At 48.9% G+C, this 20,991-nt stretch overlaps 1 protein-coding gene and 1 long non-coding RNA gene across 5 annotated transcripts in view; one reads left to right on the top strand and one right to left on the bottom strand.

Moving 5' to 3' along the window:
• Nucleotides 1-824: 824 nt before the first annotated feature.
• The window catches only part of LOC140399987 (uncharacterized), a 45,002-nt gene continuing 24,835 nt past the window's right edge, over nucleotides 825-20,991 (top strand). For 2 of the 4 annotated variants that reach the window (XR_011937934.1, XR_011937937.1), the window contains exons 1-2: nucleotides 10,797-10,885; nucleotides 11,217-11,301. This is a non-coding gene — a long non-coding RNA (uncharacterized lncRNA). Of the gene's footprint in view, nucleotides 1,059-10,781; nucleotides 10,886-11,216; nucleotides 11,302-20,991 lie in introns of those variants that run through there. The other 2 variants (XR_011937936.1, XR_011937935.1) reach the window with 2 other exon arrangements.
• Nucleotides 12,979-20,991, bottom strand: part of LOC140400176 (uncharacterized) — a 30,534-nt gene continuing 22,521 nt past the window's right edge. Inside the window, exon 3 of the mRNA XM_072489643.1 lies at nucleotides 12,979-13,016. Within this exon, the coding sequence (XP_072345744.1) occupies nucleotides 12,979-13,016 (38 nt within the window). The remainder of the gene's footprint in view (nucleotides 13,017-20,991) is intronic.

Raw genomic sequence — 20,991 nt, forward strand, 5'->3', positions numbered from 1 at the left:
GCTGGAAGGGCAGTTTGCGGATCAGCAGCTCGGTGGATTTCTGGTAGCGGCGGATCTCCCTCAGAGCCACAGTGCCGGGTCTGTAGCGATGGGGCTTCTTCACTCCGCCCGTGGCTGGAGCGCTCTTGCGGGCCGCTTTGGTAGCCAGCTGTTTGCGAGGAGCTTTGCCTCCGGTCGATTTGCGCGCTGTCTGCTTGGTCCTGGCCATGATGTGAAACAGGGGGAAACGCACACGCTGAGAATGCTGGCGCCGCTCTCTCGCTGCCTATTTAAGACATTATAGTGACCGCCCACTTCTCCTCATTGGATGCAGCCCGATCCCGTGGACAAGTTTGAAAAGAGCGATGATTGGGAAGAATATCAGGGGCCTGATTGGTGGACCTGCAACTGACACCCCATCAATTTCAAAAAGCCCGCCAATTTCACAGGGACCAGGAACGGATATTTGGCAAAACCGAAAAAATCAAAACTCAATCTCAAGTTGTAAATGTGAAAAACTTCTCAATGATTCCTGGTCCCATTTTTGTCTCAGATTCGACCCACTGCCTGAGCACCCGGATTAAATTCAGATTCACTCCGATTTTTCTACAACAGACTGGGATAAAGCTCCTATTGAGGGGCGGAATTCTGTCTCATTTTTATCTGATCAGCGATATCGGTTCTTTCAATGCAAAGAGCGATAGGTATTAAAGGGAAAATTGGCTGATTCGTTCAGCGACTGTTCTGGGGGAGATGGAAGGAGGAGGCGGTGTTTACAGATCAGTTATGTAAATAGTGTCTCTGATCAATGTCAGTGTTCATTGTGCGCAGTTACAGGTTTGACCTCGGAGAATGGTTTCGTGTTTCAGACTGTACAACTATGTCGCCGAATTATAGAATTTATACTGCAGACCATTCGGCCCATCGAATCTGCACCGGCTCTTCAAAAGAGTGAAAACAGAAATCAATGCTCGGAAAGGATTTCCTGCTCTAACGCCACCCGTTTTAACAGGAAATCGAGGTTTCCAAGCTATGAGTCGCTAAAGCAGCTCGATGAGTTATTCTGCTACCATTCTAAGGTCAGTGGTCTCATTGTGAGGATTTGGGCGGCTCTTAAAAGAGCCTTTGGATTTTGTTAAATTGTCAAATTGATTTTCTCAGCCGCCGAATCCATAGAGAGTGCGGCCCTGGCGTTTGAGAGCGTAAACCACATCCATGGCGGTGACGGTCTTGCGCTTCGCGTGTTCAGTGTAGGTGACCGCGTCCCTGATCACATTCTCCAGGAAAACCTTCAGCACCCCGCGAGTCTCCTCATAGATCAAACCCGAGATGCGCTTAACCCCGCCACGGCGAGCCAGGCGGCGGATTGCTGGTTTGGTGATGCCCTGGATGTTATCACGAAGCACTTTGCGGTGCCGCTTTGCTCCGCCTTTACCCAGTCCTTTGCCTCCTTTCCCTCTGCCAGACATGATGCTTGTTCAGTCAAATCGTTGCTGAATGAGACGAGCTGCTGCTCTTTCCCTTATTATACAGCCCGCCCCGACCTGACTGAGAGAGAGGCGGGAGCGGACTGAGTGACAGACAGAGCAGTGAAATGTCTTTGATCATCCAGCTCCGCCTCCTGCCTGCTCCAACCCACATTTTATATTCCAAACAGAAGTGAAAAGAGGGCGCTGAACAACACGTACAAACTGCAACATCAGACAGCAGCTAGTTAGAAACGCAGATCTATTAAATCCAGACTTGTCAGTAATATTCCCGCCTAAGTTCACTCCTTTCTAGAACCAGCCCAACTATCTGCTCCTATTTCAACCCCAGCTCCGATTCCATCCCCACAACTCCTCTCCCAGACGGGTTGGGAATTTTACTAACACCCCTTCCAGCTGATATAAAGTGTTTATGTTGTGAGGCGGGATTTCTCCGCCCTGTTACCTCTTTTACAGACTCTCCCCTGAATCTGTGAATGATGAAACTAACACAAACTGTGACTGTTCCCCCGGACACATCCCCGGTTAGGAAGAGGCAGCAACATCCCTGTGTTTTAGTGCAGAATGGGGGGAGAGGCCCGGTGCAGAGCATGTCAGCGAGTGAGCGGTAATACTGGATTGACATTTCTATCTGAAATCTGCTCCCAGCACCGGGACAGCGATTCATTGGTCGGGGGATCAGCTCTTTCCTGAGAGATGTGGGTGGCTCTGATAAGAGCCTTTGGGTTCAGAGGTTTACAATTTGCTCGCCTTCTTTCACTTCTTTGCTGGTTTCTTAGCCGTTGCTGATTTGACTTTGGGCTTGGCCTTCAATTGGGTCGGATTTATTCTGCCAGTGGTCTTTTTCACAGGTGACTTTTTCTTCGGGGCTGCTTTCTTCGCGCTCTTTTTGGGAGTTGCCGCCTTCTTGGCTGCTGGTTTCTTGGGAGATTTCTTGGCTGCTGGTTTCTTGGGAGATTTCTTGGCTGCTGGTTTCTTCACTGAAGTTTTCGTGGCTGATGTTTTCTTGGGAGATTTCTTGGCTGCTGGTTTCTTGGGAGATTTCTTGGCTGCTGTGTTCTTCACTGATGGTTTCTTGCCTGCTCCGGTCTTCATCACTTTCCCCCCGCTTGTCTTCTTAACGATCTTGAAAGAGCCGGAGGCGCCCGTGCCCTTGACCTGAGCCAAGGTGCCTTTAGCCAATTCCCTCCTGACACTTTGCTTGATCTGGGCCCCCCGTTTATCCACATCGACCCCTTTGCTCCGCAGCGCCTTCTTTATGGCCTGGAAGGAAACCCCCTTGCGATCGCCGCTTTCCGCCACAATCTGGAGGATCAGCTCGCCCAGCCCGGGACCTTCTTGTTTCTTCCGGGGAACCGCCTTCTGCTTCTTGACAGCCTTGACTGGGGCGGCGGCTGGAGGAGCCGTTTCGGCGGCTGCACTATCGCTCATGTCCGAGACTCTGCACAAAATCTCTCCGTCAATGTGGGTGAGAAATGAAGCCTCTGGTGGCGGCACTGAGCAACTTAAAGGCAGCGAGCGGACGGGGCGGAGACAACCTGCTCTCAGCTCCAGGCTGCTGCTGCCTCTCTGTGTTTTTCTCTCGTCCCAAACTCTCCAATTCCACTCAAATTCCAGCTCCACAGTGTCCCAGGATAATTCCTTCCTGTCTCTCACACTCTCATGTTTGCTGTAGAAAAGGTTTCACGCGATTTGAAGGCTCCATTTTGCATTTAAACCCGTTTTACTGATGCACTGTTCGCGCTCTCTCACCCGATCACTCTCATTTTCCCAACCTTTCCACAGAAATCTGGAAAGCAGCATCGAAACTGCCCTGAAATCCAACTTGGAAAAGTAGATGGGGAACAGGGGGATTGTTGGAATGAAAAATATTTCCATTTAGTCCCAGAGGGATTGGGAGATCTCCTGGTCAGAGCGGACACACAAACACAGTTGGTTTCTCCTGTTTGGCCCGCCCCTTTCACACACTCTCTCTTCCACAATATTCACATCCACACACAAGGTTTGGAAATGACATTTCCCAGGGCAGAATTCTCCCTCTTCTCAACACTTGTTCCCAATCCGTGTCTTAATTACTGTTCAACTCTCTGAGTTTTCTGTTTACCTAAATACCCGGCAGCAGCCAGTCATATTTTAAAAACTAAATTCATTGATGGCCCACCTTTCGTGAAGGTGAAAATAAAATTGATCTCCTCTCTATCAGTGGAGATTTTCCTGCTTGATGTGATCCTCCTGCACTGCCGGGTAACACTGAACCCCAAACTCAACAAGCAGGGACACCCAGTTAAAGAATAATCCCACCCCCTCTGAGAGTGGAGATTTTCACAGTGACACACACATTCTGACCATTCTGATCCCAACAGCAAATTTTAAAAATAAAGATTGACTCACAGAGCCGAACTTTCTGTGTGGAGGTGGGACAGTGACCGACTCACCCACAACACGGCAGCTGTGTTCACAGTGAGGGCCAGTGTTACACGTGTTATCACTGTGTCCAGTGTTCACAGTGAGTGCCAGTGTTACACGTGTTATCGCTGTGTCCAGTGTTCACAGTGAGGGCCAGTGTTACACGTGTTATCACTGTGTCCAGTGTTCACAGTGAGGACCAGTGTTACACGTGTTATCACTGTGTCCACAACACTCCTGATGACATATTGAAAATGAGAGAGAAAGACAAGAAAAATAGAGAGTGTGACAGAGAAACAAGGATAAGGATGAACTCATAGAGCTGGACTTTCTGTGTGGAGGGGAGGCACTTCCACAATCCGGGCACCAGGAAATCAGAGGAATGTTTACAACCAGGGGAGTTTCCATCCAGGAGAGTGTTTAAAATTAGTGAGTGTAAACCAGGAGAGTGTGCAAAACCATGAGAATGTGCACACTAAAAATTATGTAAACCTGAGAGTTTGTAAACCAGAGAGTGTGTAAACCAGGGCAGTGTGTACAACAGGGGAATGTATAAAGCAGGGAGTGTATTCATCAGAAGATTGTGTGAATCATGAGAATGGTGATACCAGAGAAGTGTGTCAATCGAAAGGAGAACAAAGAAAAGTACAGCACAGTAACAGGCCCTTCGGCCCTCCAAGCCCGTGCCAACCATGCTGCCCGACTAAACTACAACCTTCAACACTTCCTGGGTCCGTATACCTCTATTCCCATCCTATTCATGTATTTGTCAAGATGCCCCTTAAATGTCAATATCGTCCCTGCTTCCACCACGTCCTCCGACAGCGAGTTCCAGGCACCCACTGTGCTCTGTGTAAAAACACTTGCCACGTACATCTACTCTAAACTTTGACCCTCGCACCTTAAACCTATGCCCTCTAGTAATGGACCCCTCTACCCTGAGGAAAAGCCTCTGACTATGCCCCTCATAAATTTATAGACCTCTAACAGGTCGCCCCTCAACCTCCGCCGTTCCAGTGAGAACAAACCGAGTTTATTCAACCGCTCCTCATTGCAAATGTCCTCCATACCAGGCACCATCCTGGTAAATCTCTACTGCACCCTCTCTAAAGCCTCCACATACTTCTGGTAGTGTGGCGACCAGAATTGAACACTGAACTCCAAGTGTGGCCTAAGGTTCTATACAGCTGCAACATGACATACCAATTCTTGTACTCAATGCCCCGGCCAATGAACGCAGGCATGCCGTATGCCTTCTTGACAACTCTCCACCTGTGTTGCCCCTTTCAATGACCTGTGGACCTGTACTGCTGGATCTCTTTGACTTTCAATACTCTTGAGGGTTCTACCATTCACTGAATATTCCCGACCTGCATTAGACCTTCCAAAATGCATTACCTCACATTTGTCTGGATTAAACTCCAACTGTTATCTCTCCGCCCAAGCCGCCAAACGATCTAACTCCTTCTGTATCCTCTGATAGTCCTCATAACTATCTGCAACTCCACCAACCATTGTGTCATCTGCAAACTTACTAATCAGACCAGTTACATTTTCCTCCAAATCATTTATATATACGATGAACAGCAAAGGTTCCAGCACAGATCCCTGTGGAACACCACTAGTCACAGTCCTCCAATTAGAAAAGCACCCTTCCATTGCTACTCTCTCCCTTCTATGACCTTGCCAGTTCTGTATCCACCTTGCCAGCTCACCCCTGATCCCGTGTGACTTCAACTTTTGTGTCAGTCTTCCATGAGAGACCTTGTCAAAGGCCTTACTGAAGTCCATATAGACAACATTCACTGCTCTACCTGCATCAATCATCTTTGTGAACTCTTCGAAAAACTCTATCAAGTTAGTGAGACATGACCTCCCCTTCACAAAACCATGCTGCCTCTCAACCAGGAGAGCGAGTAAACCAGGGGAGCGAGTAAACCAGGAGAGTGAGTAAACCAGGGGAGTGAGTGAACCAGGAGAGTGAGTGAGCCAGGAGAGTGAGTGAACCAGGAGAGTGAGTGAACCAGGAGAGTGAGTAAACCCGTGGAGTGAGTAACCAAGGAGAGTGAGTGAATCAGGGGAGTGAGTAACCCAGGAGAGTGAGTGAATCAGGGGAGTGAGCGAATCAGCGGAGTGAGCAAACCAGGAGAGTGAGTAAACCAGGGGAGCGAGTAAACCAGGAGAGTGAGTAAACCAGGGGAGTGAGTAAACCAGGAGAGTGTGTAAACCAGGGGAGTGAGTGAAACAGGAGAGTGAGTGAACCAGGAGAGTGAGTGAACCAGGAGAGAGAGTGAATCAGGAGAGTGAGTGAACCAGGAGAGTGAGTAAATTAGGGGAGTGAGTAAATTAGGGGAGTGAGTAAATCAGGGGAGTGAGTAAATCAGGGGAGTGAGTAAATCAGGGGAGTGAGTGAACCTGGAGAGTGAGTGAACCAGGGGAGTAAGTGAACCAGGAGAGTGAGTGAACCAGGGGAGTGAGTGAACCGGGGAAGTGAGTGAACCAGGGGAGTGAGTGAACCGGGGAAGTGAGTGAACCGGGGGAGTGAGTAAACCAGGGGAGCGAGTAAACCAGGAGAGTGAGTAAACCAGGGGAGCGAGTAAACCAGGAGTGTGTAAACCAGGGGAGTGAGTGAAACAGGAGAGTGAGTGAACCAGGAGAGTGAGTGAACCAGGAGAGTGAGTGAACCAGGAGAGTGAGTGAACCAGGAGAGTGAGTGAACCAGGGGAGTGAGTGAACCAGGAGAGTGAGTAAACCAGGAGAGTGAGTAAACCAGGAGAGTGAGTGAACCAGGGGAGTGAGTGAACCAGGAGAGTGGGTGAACCAGGAGAGTGAGTGAACCAGGAGAGTGAATAAACCAGGGGAGTGAGAGAACCAGGATGAGTGAGTAAACCAGGGGAGTGAGTAAACCAGGAGAGTGAGTGCACCAGGAGAGTGAGTGAACAAGGGGAGGGAGTGAACCAGGGGAGTGAGTGAACCATGGGAGTGAGTGAACCAGGAGAATGAGTGAACCAGGGGAGTTAGTGAGCCAGGAAAGTGAGTGAGCCAGGGGAGTGAGTGAGCCAGGGGAGTGAGTGAACAAGGGGAGTGAGTGAACCAGTGGAGTGAGTGAACTAGAGGAGTGAATGAACCAGGAGAGTGAGTGAACCAATGGAGTTAGTGAACAAGGAGAGTGAGTGAACCAGGGGAGTGAGTGAACCAGGAGAGAGAGTGAATCAGGAGAGTGAGTGAACCAGGAGAGTGAGTAAATTAGGGGAGTGAGTAAATTAGGGGAGTGAGTGAACCGGGGAAGTGAGTGAACCGGGGGAGTGAGTGAACCGGGGGAGTGAGTGAACCGGGGGAGTGAGTGAAGCGGGGGAGTGAGTGAAGCGGGGGAGTGAGTGAAGCGGGGGAGTGAGTGAACCGGGGGTGTGAGTGAACCGGGGGAGTGAGTGAAGCGGGGGAGTGAGTGAAGCGGGGGAGTGAGTGAAGCGGGGGAGTGAGTGAACCGGGGGAGCGAGTGAACCGGGGGAGCGAGTGAACCGAGGGAGCAAGGGAACCGGAGTGAACCAGGAGAGTGAGTGAACCAGGAGAGTGAGTGAATCAGGGGAGTGAGTGAACCCGGGGAGTGAGTAAACCCGGGGAGTGAGTAAACCAGGAGAGTGAGTGAATCAGAGGAGTGAGTGAACCAGGGGAGTGTGTGAACCAGGAGAATGAGTGAACCAGGGGAGTTAGTGAACCAGGAGAGTGAGTGAAACAGGGGAGCGAGTTAACCAGGGTAGTGAGTAAACCAGGGGAGTGAGTGAACCAGGAGAGTGAATGAAGTAGGGGAGTGAGTGAGCCAGTGGAGTCAGTGAACCAGGAGAGTGAGTGATCCAGGAGAGTGAGTGAACCAGGAGAGTGAGTAAATCAGGGGAGTGAGTGAAACAGGGGAGTGCGTGAACGAGGGGAGTGAGTAAACCCGGGGAGTGAGTAAACCAGGGGAGTGAGTGAACCATTGGAATGAATGAACCAGGGGAGTGAGTGAACCAGGGGAGTGAGTGAACCAGGGGAAGTGAGTGACCCGGGGGAGTGAGTGAACCGGGGGAGTGAGTGAACCGGGGGAGTGAGTGAACCAGGGGAGTGAGTAAACCAGGGGAGCGAGTAAACCAAGAGAGTGAGTAAACCAGGGGAGCGAGTAAACCAGGAGAGTGTGTAAACCAGGGGAGTGAGTGAAACAGGAGAGTGAGTGAACCAGGAGAGTGAGTGAACCAGGAGAGTGAGTGAACCAGGAGAGTGAGTGAACCAGGAGAGTGAGTGAACCAGGGGAGTGAGTTAACCAGGAGAGTGAGTGAACCAGGAGAGTGAGTGAACCAGGGGAGTGAGTGAACCAGGGGAGTGAGTGAACCAGGAGAGTGGGTGAACCAGGAGCGCGAGTGAACCAGGAGAGTGAGTGAACCAGGAGAGTGAGTGAACCAGGAGAGTGAGTGAACCAGGAGAGTGAATAAACCAGGGGAGTGAGAGAACCAGGATGAGTGAGTAAACCAGGGGAGTGAGTGAACCAGGAGAATGAGTGAACCAGGGGAGTTAGTGAACCAGGAAAGTGAGTGAGCCAGGGGAGTGAGTGAGCCAGGGGAGTGAGTGAACAAGGGGAGTGAGTGAACCAGGGGAGTGAGTGAACCAGGAGAGAGAGTGAATCAGGAGAGTGAGTGAACCAGGAGAGTGAGTAAATTAGGGGAGTGAGTAAATCAGGGGAGTGAGTAAATCAGGGGAGTGAGTGAACCTGGAGAGTGAGTGAACCAGGGGAGTAAGTGAACCAGGAGAGTGAGTGAACCAGGGGAGTGAGTGAACCGGGGAAGTGAGTGAACCGAGGGAGTGAGTGAACCGGGGGAGTGAGTGAACCGGGGGAGTGAGTGAAGCGGGGGAGTGAGTGAAGCGGGGGAGTGAGTGAAGCGGGGGAGTGAGTGAACCGGGGGAGTGAGTGAAGCGGGGGAGTGAGTGAACCGGGGGAGTGAGTGAACCGGGGGAGTGAGGGAACCGGGGGATTGAGGGAACCGGGGGAGTGAGGGAACCGGGGGAGTGAGTGAACCGGGAGAGCGAGTGAACCGTGGGAGCGAGTGAGCCGGGGGAGCGAGTGAACCGGGGGAGCGAGTGAACCGGGGGAGCGAGTGAACCGAGGGAGCAAGGGAACCGGAGTAAACCAGGGGAGTGAGTGAATCAGGAGAGTGAGTGAACCAGGAGAGTGAGTAAATTAGGGGAGTGAGTGAACCGCGAGAGTGAGTAAATCAGGGGAGTGAGTGAACCAGGGGAGTGAGTGAACCGGGGAAGTGAGTGAACCGGGGGAGTGAGTGAACCGGGGGAGTGAGTGAAGCGGGGGAGTGAGTGAACCGGGGGAGTGAGTGAAGCGGGGGAGTGAGTGACCCGGGGGAGTGAGTGACGTGGGGGAGTGAGTGGACCGGGGGAGTGAGTGGACCGGGGGAGTGAGTGGACCGGGGGAGTGAGTGGACCGGGGGAGTGAGTGGACCGGGAGAGTGAGTGGACCGGGGGAGTGAGTGGACCGGGGGAGTGAGTGGACCGGGAGAGTGAGTGGACCGGGGGAGCGAGTGAACCGGGGGAGCGAGTGAACCGGGGGAGCGAGTGAACCGGGGGAGCGAGTGAACCGAGGGAGCAAGGGAACCGGAGTAAACCAGGGGAGTGAGTGAACCAGGAGTGTGAGTCAACCAGGGGAGTGAGTGAACCAGGGGAGTGAGTGAACCAGGGGAGTGAGTGAACCAGGGGAGTGAGTGAACCAGGGGAGTGAGTGAACCAGGGGAGCGAGTGAACCAGGGGAGTGAGTAAACCCGGGGAGAGAGTAAACCCGGAGAGTGAGTGAACCAGAGGAGTGTGTGAACCAGGAGAATGAGTGAACCAGGGGAGTTAGTGAACCAGGGGAGTTAGTGAACCAGGAGAGTGAGTGAACCAGGGGAGCGAGTGAACCAGGGTAGTGAGTAAACCAGGGGAGTGAGTGAACCAGGAGAGTGAATGAACCAGGGGAGTGAGTGAGCCAGTGGAGTCAGTGAACCAGAAGAGTGAGTGATCCAGGGGAGTGAGTGAACCAGGAGAGTGAGTGATCCAGGGGAGTGAGTGAACGAGAGGAGTGAGTGAAGCAGGAGAATAAGTGAACCAGGGGAGTGAGTGAACCAGGGGAGTGAGTGAACCAGGAGAGTGAATGAACCAGGGGAGTGAGTGAACCGGGAGAGAGAGTAAATCAGGAGAGTGAGTAAATCAGGGGAGTGAGTGAACCGGGAGAGTGAGTGAACTAGGGGAGTGAGTAAGCCCGGAGGTGGAACAGTGATTTCCACTGCTGCCTCACTGTGGCAGGGACCCGCGTTGAGTGACTGCCTGTATGGCGTTTGCATGTTCTCCCCATGTGTGTAGGTGGGTTTCCTCCGGGTGCTCCGATTTCCTCCCACAGATGTGCAGGTTATGTTGGTCGGCAATGCTGAATTCCCGCTGTGTCCAAGGGTGTGTCTGTTCAGTGGGGTTACGGGTTTATGGGGATAAGGCGACGAGTGGGCGGAGCTGGGGCGCTCTTTCAGAGGGTCGCTGCAGACTCGATGAGCCGAATTGCCTCCTTCACACTGTAGTAATTCTGTGGTTCAGTGAAATGGTAGTTTGCAGAAAGTGAGAGTTTGAGGGGCTGAGTGACAGAGTAATAACAAACAAGCTGCAGGCAATGACTGCAAATTGAATCTCTCATTGGGACAAACACACAGCTACAAAGGTGATTGGTTGAGCCGGAGGGCGCAGGGCCACTTGCAGCCACACACACAGTCCCCCCAACACGGGCTCTACAGGAGGTTTTGCTCCACATGTGATGACAGTGAAATGGGGAATATTCCCATTGATTCTCAATGCGGAATTGCTGCGGGGATCTGCGCATGCCCGGTAAACCACGCCCCAGAGACGTCACTCTGAGATTAAGCGCGTGCGCAGCCGCTCACCTAGACATTCTCCATTTGGTCAGTGAGTGGAATCGCTTTGTTGAAGCTGAGGGAAATGTCAATGTCAGGGCTCAGGTCAGCGAGGAAACAGCGTTCTCATTGCAGCAGCACCTCCATCTGGGAGTGTGAGCAAAGAGGCTCAGAGATCATTACTGACTCGGGGGGAGTTCAGGGAGAATCGGGGGCTGTTTGCAAGAGGCGCAGCGGAGCACGATCTTGTTCCGGGACTTGGAGTGAGCGGGGGGAAGGGAGAGCTCTTTCTGGGCCTGGCTTATTTGTCTTATTCTGGGTTAGGATTTGGAGAGTATTTTCTTTATTTTACTGATTATCAGTTGAAAGAATAGATTGATCTATCATTGGCCTCATCTGACCCTAACTTACATGAAATTTGTTTTCTTCTTCCTAGTTCAACAGATGAAAAGATGAGTTCCAAGATGATGATGATGATTCCTCAGCAACATGAATGTGCAGCTGTCTCCTTCTAACTGACTGTAAGTACAATATTAATGCAACATTGCAGAGACACAGACACAATATCAGCTCCACCGTCACAGAGCAGAAGCAGTCAGATTCGCAGAGACCTCAAGTCCCAGATGAACATGTCCAATCCAACAGTCCTCATTATCCAATTGAAGAAATTCAAGTAAATCTGGACTTCTGGAGAACATGTAAATATTATTTACAGATACACGAGAGGACAGGTGGCATAATTTTCCACAATTCACCCCTACTCTCTCATGGAATGTCAGATCAACTTTTGACAACAGCGTTTCATCTGTACAAAGAACAAAGAAATGTACAGCACAGGAACAGGCCCTTCGTCCCTCCAAGCCCGTGCCGACCATACTGCCCGACTAAACTACAATCTTCTACACTTCCTGGGTCCGTATCCTTCTATTCCCATCCTATTCATATATTTGTCAAGATGCCCCTTAAATGTCCCTATCGTCCCTGCTTCCACTACCTCCTCCGGTAGTGAGTTCCAGGCACCCACTACCCTCTGTGTAAAAAACTTGCCTCGTACATCTACTCTAAACTTTGCCCCTCTCACCTTAAACCTATGCCCCCTAGTAATTGACCCCTCTACCCTGGGGAAAAGCCTCTGACTATCCACTCTGTCTATGCCCCTCATAATTTTGTATACCTCTATCAGGTCGCCCCTCAACCTCCTTCGTTCCAGTGAGAACAAACCGAGTTTATTCAATCGCTCCTCATAGCTTATGCCCTCCATACCAGGCAACATTCTGGTAAATCTCTTCTGCACCCTCTCTAAAGCCTCCACATCCTTCTGGTAGTGTGGCGACCAGAATTGAACACTATAAAGTAATCAGTATAGTATTAATTAGGCTATAGATTCAGCAATCAATGTGCAAGTATCCATTGGCACTTTTTTGTAACTTTCTTAGTTTAAAATATATCAGAAGCAAAACACTTGAATAAGGCATTAACAGAAAAATGATGCATTTACATTGTTCTCCAAAGGGACACTTATCAAATTGTAAGGCCATCCTTCATTCTCACAATTTGTGAACCTTTGGTACAAGTGAAAGGTCGGATAGTACAGCTGATTGAAAAGGGCCGAATTAATCATAAACTTCTACCCAGACACCTCCCAAAACAAAATATTAAATTCCAATCCAAATATCTCACACAATCTCAGATATAATGGTACAGTGTCATTCTCATGAAACAGACATGGAAATAGATCATTTAACATATCAATGTTATCACTAAAAGTAATAATGGAGGATGAATACTGAACAGAATGTTCACCCTTAACTCACAAAACAGGTATTGACAAGTACAGAAAACACAATAAAATCTTGCACATCAGAGAGGTGGACAGACTGAGATTACCTGTCCTATCGTGTATCTGTAAATAATATTACAGACGGAGATTAAACCCAGAATCCCATAACAGAGACAGACAGCTACAAAGGCAAGCACAGAGACAGGAGTTAGAGAATCAAATTAATTTTTCCCCTCACACTTATAACAGAGACAGACAGCTACCGTGGAAAACACACTCTCACACATTCAGACACCAACAACTGAGCAAGAAGCAGTAAAATATGCCATATATCATAAATAGACAGTGAGGGTAAAACACACACTCGCGTTTTCTCATGCACATGCTCACTGACAAGTAACTCAGCAGGAAGCACTTTCTATGCAGTGTATATCACAGGGACTCTCACACCAATAACTGAGCATTAAGCAGTAAAATATGTCATATATCGCACACATAAACAGAGAGGTTTATACACACTCACTCACACTCTGTCTCTCATACACTCTCACACACACCCACGCACTGTCTCTCCCACACACTCACAAATCAATAACTGAGCAGTAATCAAGAATATATTAATTGTATATCACAGAGAGACTGTGAGGTTAATACTCACTCACTCACACACTCTCTCTCTCTCACACACACACACACACACACTCTCCCTCTCACACACACACCAGTCACTGAGCAGTAATCAATTAAATATGTGATATATACCAGAGAGATACAGTGAGGGTAAAACGCACTCACTCTCTCACTCACACTCTCTCACTCAGTCACACAGCAGTAACTGAGCAGTAAGCTGTAAAATATGTGTTATACATCATGGACAGTGAGGGTAAAGCACACACACTCACATATTTTAACTCTCACACACACTCACGCTCTCTCTCTCACACTCTTGTTCCTTCTCTCACAGACTCTCTCACACACACACACACACATACACACCAGTCACTGAGCAGTAAGCAGTTAAATATGCGTTTTATATCGCAGAGGGACAGTGGGGGGTAAAACACACATTCGCAGACCAGTAACTGAGCAGTAAAATATGTGTTTTTTATCACCGAGACAATGAAGGTAAAACACACACACACTCACACAGACTATTTCTCACACTCAGACACTCCCAAACACACACTGACACATTCTCTCACACACTCTCATATTCACATACTCTCATATTCACACACTCTCACAACAGTAACTGAGCAGTGAGCAGTAAAATATGCATCATATATCACAGAGACAGTGATGGTCAAATAGATTCTCACTCTCTCTCTCACACACTCACCACACACCCCAGTAACTGAGCAGCAACAGCAAAATATGTGTTATATATCAAAGAGAGACAATGAGGGTTAAATACACATAGGCTCACTCGCTCGCACACCCACTCTCACGCTCGCCCACTCTCTCTCACGCACACCCACACTCTCTCACGCGTGCCCACTCTCTCTCACGCACACCCACTCCCTCTCGCGCACACCCGCTCTCTCTCGCGCACACCCGCTCTCTCTCGCGCACACCCGCTCTCTCTCGCGCACACCCGCTCTCTCTCGCGCACACCCGCTCTCTCTCGCGCACACCCGCTCTCTCTCGCGCACACCCGCTCTCTCTCGCGCACACCCGCTCTCTCTCGCGCACACCCGCTCTCTCTCGCGCACACCCGCTCTCTCTCGCGCACACCCGCTCTCTCTCGCGCACACCCGCTCTCTCTCGCGCACGCACGCCCACTCTCTCTCATGCACACCCACTCAAACATATCAGTAACTGAGCAGCATAAACTAATATATGCCTTATGTATCACAGAGACAATGAGGAGAAAAATTCTTGGAAGTGCAGGGTCGGATTAGGACAAATCAGCATGGATTTAGTAAGGGGAGGTCGTGCCTCGCAAACCTGTTAGAGTTCTTTGAAGAGATAACAAATAGGTTAGACCAAGGAGAGCCAATGGATGTTATCTATCTTGACTTCCAAAAGGCCTTTGATAAGGTGCCTCACGGGAGACTGCTGAGTAAAATAAAGGCCCATGGTATTCGAGGCAAGGTACTAACATGGATTGACGATTGGCTGTCAGGCAGAAGGCAGAGAGTTGAGATAAAAGGTTCTTTTTCGGAATGGCAACCGGTGACGAGTGGTGTCCCGTAGGGTTCAGTGTTGGGGCCACAGCTGTTCTCTTTATATATTAACGATCTAGATGACGGGACTGGGGGCATTCTGGCTAAGTTTGCCGATGATACAAAGATAGGTGGAGGGGCAGGTAGTATGGAGGAGGTGGGGAGGCTGCAGAAAGATTTAGACAGTTTAGGAGAGTGGTCCAAGAAATGGCTGATGAAATTCAACGTGGGCAAGTGCGAGGTCTTGCACTTTGGAAAAAAGAATAGAGGCATGGACTATTTTCTAAACGGTGACAAAATTCATAATGCTGAAGTGCAAAGGGACTTGGGAGTCCTGGTCCAGGATTCGCTAAAGGTAAACTTGCAGGTTGAGTCCGTAATTAAGAAAGCAAATGCAATGTCGTCTTTTAAAATCTTTCCTACTTCAAGACTGTGAAAAAAACAACTTTACACCTTGGTTTCGATAAAACTAACTTTGTCTTTATTGACCAAAGTCTGCATGCAGATGGCTACAGGTTAGAGAGAGAGAGAGCTGTTAAGGTAAACCTGCTCATTCTTTCTCAAGCTCGCAAAGACATGGAGAAAACGTTCAATATTTATACAAAAGCTGTATCATTTTACAAAAACAGACCTTGTTCAAAAATGTCAATACAGTCATAACTTCTGATCAAACATGTTGTCATGGAAAGACCCTGACTCGGCTTATTTGCAGTATTTTGTCTTTAGAGGGTTTAAGACGTGGTCCTATTTTGTTTTTCCCTTTGCCCTCATGATGCCTTGACGCAGATGGACCTAGGTCATGAGGAGGTTGTGTTATTAGGACATTCCTAGATCGTGGCTTTGTTATCAGGTTTTAATAAGGTCAGGCACTATTTTCCCTCTTCTGGCCTTGTATGATACAATTATGTGGATTCTTAGCTTTGTCTAGTTTGTCAGGGTCTGATCTTGGCACTTAGCTGACACAGCTGTCTCACACTTGGTTACATCAATTGGCTATTTTTCCCATCATGCGATTGCTGAGTTTGTACACTTTCACATTCCCTCCTGTTGTCCCATCAGGACAACCACTCAATTTGTTCAAATAGGGATATTCAGGAGGCGGGTGTAAATACATTGACACAAGCATCCAAGCAATCCTATTGCTAATAGTAATACTAGTAATAATATGAAGGCCTTAAAGATCCAATCGAACAATCCGTGTCCCAGCCAACCTAACCAACCTGGTGGGTTATAATTGTGAAATTCTTGGCCAATTTCTTGAAGTTGATCCGCCTGTCTTCTTATATGGTCAGCTAGGTTGGTAATATTTTCAGAGGCATCTGGGATATAAGTACAGCATTCCTGACGTATAATGGCACACGTTCCTCCCTGCGAGGCTAACGGATAATCCAGAGCCATTCGATTTTATAATGCCACAGTCCGGACAGCCACCAGCTCAGCCGAGACCTCGGCTAGTGCCCGTCCGGTTGCCCTGGATTCTGCTGCCGTTATGTTCGACAGTTGTTCCAATGTCGAGGCCATAAGGATCAGTTTGTTTGCTGCCTTGCCTGTTCCGTATTGTGGAAAGGCGGTCATAAAGAACTCCTCGGTTTTACTAATGGTCCTCCTGATTCGTGAGGAGTGTTGTTTAAGGGAGAGTAGGTGGTGCACGCAGGGTACGACATATCCTAGATAACAGGACCCTGTCCAATTTCTGGGAAGCCAGGAGGAGTATGCTTTAGTGCCACATATGAAATAGGTCCCGTTATAGGCCGTAAAATTCTCAGCCATTGTCATTCAGGGTACCTGGGAATTCTGCGTCCATGAGCTATTTGATGTTTTATTCCACACCCTGGACCAATCAAGAACAAACATACCCTTGTTGGAGATGTTTGGTATCGGTCCCTGCCATTCAGTTGTAAGATTACACCTACTCTGCCCCATTGATGGTCCTTCTCCTGATTTACTAAAACATAGGGATCCCTGCGCAGTGCTCGATGGGATGGTAAGGGCAGGGGGATTCGAAACATGGGGGTATCCAGGTTGATACCAGGCTAAAAATCTAGTCATCCCATAGTCAGCCGATCTCCAAATTTTCATATCTCCACCGAACCCCTGTGTTCGGTTTTGACGCAGTATCCACTCAACTGTTTCTGCTAAGTGGAATGGGAGTGATTGGAGAGGTAGCCCCTCCTTGGAATGGATGGAGATACGGGTACAAACCCAACAGTTACTTACATTCAATCTGTCAGCATAAATATATGACATATATAGAAAGCTATTAGCACGCAGCTCTTTGTCAGTTTGTTCGCCTACTGTCGAATGGCCATTAAGACCAATTAGTCCAAATAGTCCAAATGTGATAATGAAGATCCTCATTCTGCGTCCTCGTTGGGGCTGGAACCAATCTTCTTACAATCCGATAGGTGTACCCAACTCGAACGTCCTTCGAGTTTAACGGCAGTCGGTGTAGTCAGCAATACTTGAAAAGGGCCGCTCCAGCGTTGCCCTAACTTCTCTCTGTCCCAATTCTTTATCAGCACGTAGTCTCCTGGTTTGACTACTGGATATCGAGGGATCTTTGTTCCGGCTGTTGCTGGGAGATGGGCCTGTTTTACCTGCGAGTGGAGAAACTTCAAAGAAAATGTTAATTGCTTCAAATAACTCAGCATTTTATCTCCCATAACTTGGAGGTCTACTCCCTCTAGGGGTTCTTCATGGGCATCCCAGGGAGTGCTCATTGGCCGACCGTAGACTATCTCTGCAGCTGACAGTCCGGACCGCGAATGTGGAGTAACCCTCATGTGAAACAGTGCCAAAGGCAATATCTTTAGCCAATTTAATCCAGTTTCTTCGGTCAATTGAGATAATTTTTCTTTTAAGGTCCCATTTGCTCTTTCTACAATTCCTGCTGCCTGTGGATGATACGCGCAGTGCAGTTGTTGTTTAATTTTGAGTGCTTTGCATAATTCAGAATTGATTCGAGCCACAAAATGTGTCCCATTGTCTGAGCTCATCGTTCTGGGAATCCCAAATCGGGGAATAATTTCTGTCAATAGTAATTTTACCACCGTATGTGCAGTACAGTTGGTGGTGGGGAAGGCTTCAATCCATTTACTAAATACATCAATGATCACTAAACAATATTTATAGCATTGTACTTTAGGTAATTCAATAAAATCAAGCTGTATGCAGGCAAAAGGACCATCTGGCAAGGGGGTTGTTCCGGGAGGGCATTTGATGCCTTTACCCTTATTATTTTTCATGCAAATAAGACATCGATCTGAATACAGATCTGAATACAGCATTTGTGCTGCTGTATTCAGATCTGGGTGCCACCAAGTTTTCAAAAGTAGCTGTACCATTGCCTCCTTGCCAAGATGGGTACAAGAATGCAAATAATCAATAAGTATCGGCGATAACGAATCTGAACACAAACTTGACCTACTGGGGTAAGCCAGAGGTTTTGTGTCAACGAGTGCGAACACCCCATTGACTTCCATAGTGTGTGCTCAGAATCAGAGGCGTCCCTCTGTAACCTTTGAATTTCAGCTAACTCTGGCATGCCCTTTTTTGCTAGAATAGGTAGCTGATTTAAAGCCTGTGTACCCCCTGCGGGAACAACCATAGAGGCTGATGCAGACGCTGCCTTAGCGGCTGAATCCGCACGGGCATTTCCTAATTGCACAGGAGTGTCCCCGGAAGTGCGCGCAGCACATTTAATGATAGCCAATTGACGAGGAAGTTGAATAGCAACGAGGAGATTTTTAACCCAAAGAGCATTTAGAATGGGAGAGCCTGCAGAGGTAAGGAATCCACGTTGCTGCCAGAGGCGGCCAAAATCGTGGATGACACCAAAAGCGTACCTAGAGTCTGTGTACACATTCGCACTTTGGTCTTTGGCCAGAACACAAGCTCTAGTAAGGGCGAATAGCTCAGCTTTCTGTGCCGAGACTGGAATCTGGAAAGCAGCTGCTTCCAGAATGTCAGTGTCCATAACAATGGCATATCCCGATTGCGGGACCCCCATTTGGGAAATAGAAGAACTGCCATCAACATAAAAAGTGAGATCAGGATTATCAAGAGGGTGGTCAGTTAAATCGGGACGAGGTGCGGTAAGGAAGTGATTCCTAAGCAAACAATCATGTGGTGGATCAACAAGTACATCAGGGGGATGTTCGAGGAATGCTGCGAGATTTAAAGTGGAACAGTAATGGAAAGACAGATATGGGTTCTGTAATAGTGAGACCTCATATCGGCTCAAGCGGGCCTGTGTCAGATGCTGGGTCTGCTGAGATGGAAGGAGAGCCACAACAGAGTGTGAGGTATACACATGCACGGGCTGATGAAGGGTTAGATTAGAGGCTGCCTGAGCTAACACATGTACAGCAGTGAGAATTTGAGTGCAGGGGGGCAAACCACAAGCTACTGGATCCAATTTAGTAGAATAATAGGCAATCGGACGGCGTTGGTCACCATGTTCCTGTGTCAAGACACCCGTGGCACATAGGTCAAGGACACTAACATACAACTGGAAGGGCCTGTCATAAAGAGGTCATCCTAGAGCCGGAAGCCAGCGCGTTCTTGAGAGTAACAAAAGATTGCTGTGCTAAATCGGGTAGTTCAAACTTAAGGGGTGAATTCTGGGAGGAATAAGGAGTAAGCTCCTTGGTATGAGCAGTAACATTTGGAATCCATTGTCTGCAAAAGTTCACTAAACCTAAAAAGGCTCTCATCTGCTTTGGCGAGGTAGGAAGTGCGGTTTGCAAAATGGGAGTAATACAATCCTGCGTAAGGGAACGTTCAGCAGCGCTTATCAGAACGCCCAGAAATTTAACCTGCCTCTGTCCTTTGTGTACTTTATTAGGTGGTATTACATATCCCCAGGAAGGGAGACGGGTGAGCAGATAAATGGAGTCGCGTTCGTTAGAAGCAAAGTCAGGGCTAGCAAGGAGTAAGTCATCGACATACTGTAGAATAGTAGATACCCCCGGGGGTGTCAAAGTAGCTAATTGGGAGTGCAGTGCCTGTGAGAAGAGTGTCGGTGAATGAATGAAACCTTGCGGTAGCCTAGTCCAAGTGTACTGGTGCCCTTTGAATGTGAAGGCAAACAAATACTGGGATTCAGCGGCAAGGGGTATCGCAAAAAAGGCGTGTTGTAAGTCCACAAGGGTAAAGACAGCTGCCTCAGGCGAGATATTACTGAGGATTGTAGCCGGGTTAGGGACCAGGGGATGCAAGGGTTCAACGATCTGATTGATACGGCGGAGGTCGTGGACCAAACGCCATTCAGACGGCCGCCCAACCTTAGGAACGGGAAGAATAGGGGTGTTACAGGGCGATTGGCACGGAACCAAAATTCCCTGTTGAAGGAAGGACTGTATCATGCTGGAGATTCCTTCCTCAGCGTCAGGGCGAATAGGGTACTGAGAAATGGAGGGCAGGGGCACACCGGACTTAACCTTAATGAGAACTGGAGGCACATTAGTAAGACCAACTTTGTGTTTGGACGCAGCTCATAAGTCTGCAGGAATCTCTGGGGATGGGGAACGGTTGGTCCGATGGTGGTTCAATGTACCATCAACACAAAAGGGCTGTGAAAAATACTGTAACGTGCCTTCAGGGAAGGTCTGTCGTCCAGTATAAAGAGGATCACATTTTCCTTGGAGGGTAGCAATCAGAAAGCCCAGTGACCTGGCACTGTAGCCTGCATTGACGGTGAGGGTAATGTGAGGTGCCACTAGTCATAGCAAAGGGTCACGTGTGGATGAGGAACATGCAAGGGAGGTGAAAAATTGGAGGGATCAAAATCAACGGACCACCATTGGGGAGTGAAAAAAAGGGGTACATTTCGAGGCTGGACTTGTGGAGCCGTGGAGATCGTGACGCCGTCGTCAAGGCAAACAATCTCAACTTGTAAGGGACATAACAGATCACGGCCAGCAAGATTAACACCGAGGGTACGCGTGACAGTGAAGGGAATACAACATCGACGGTCATTAAATTGAACCAGAAGGGGTTTCGTGAGTTGGTATGTAGCCCTCTCACCCATAAAACCAGAAAGTTCCACATATTCGTCTGAGAGAGGAAAACAATACTGTTTAACTAACGTCAAATTCAACGTAGAAGCATTTGCCCCTGTATCAATGAGGAAGGGGACGGGAATACCCTCAATGTGAATTGTAGCTGTGTGTTCCTCAGAGTGGTCGCCAGAGAGAACCGGGAAATTGGAGCGGGCCAGTCAATATGGGTGGGAGTCAGTGAAAGGAGCATACCGCCGTGGAGGG

Source organism: Scyliorhinus torazame, chromosome 24 (assembly GCF_047496885.1).
Source record: "Scyliorhinus torazame isolate Kashiwa2021f chromosome 24, sScyTor2.1, whole genome shotgun sequence".
In the NCBI taxonomy this organism is placed as follows: Eukaryota; Metazoa; Chordata; class Chondrichthyes; order Carcharhiniformes; family Scyliorhinidae; genus Scyliorhinus; species Scyliorhinus torazame.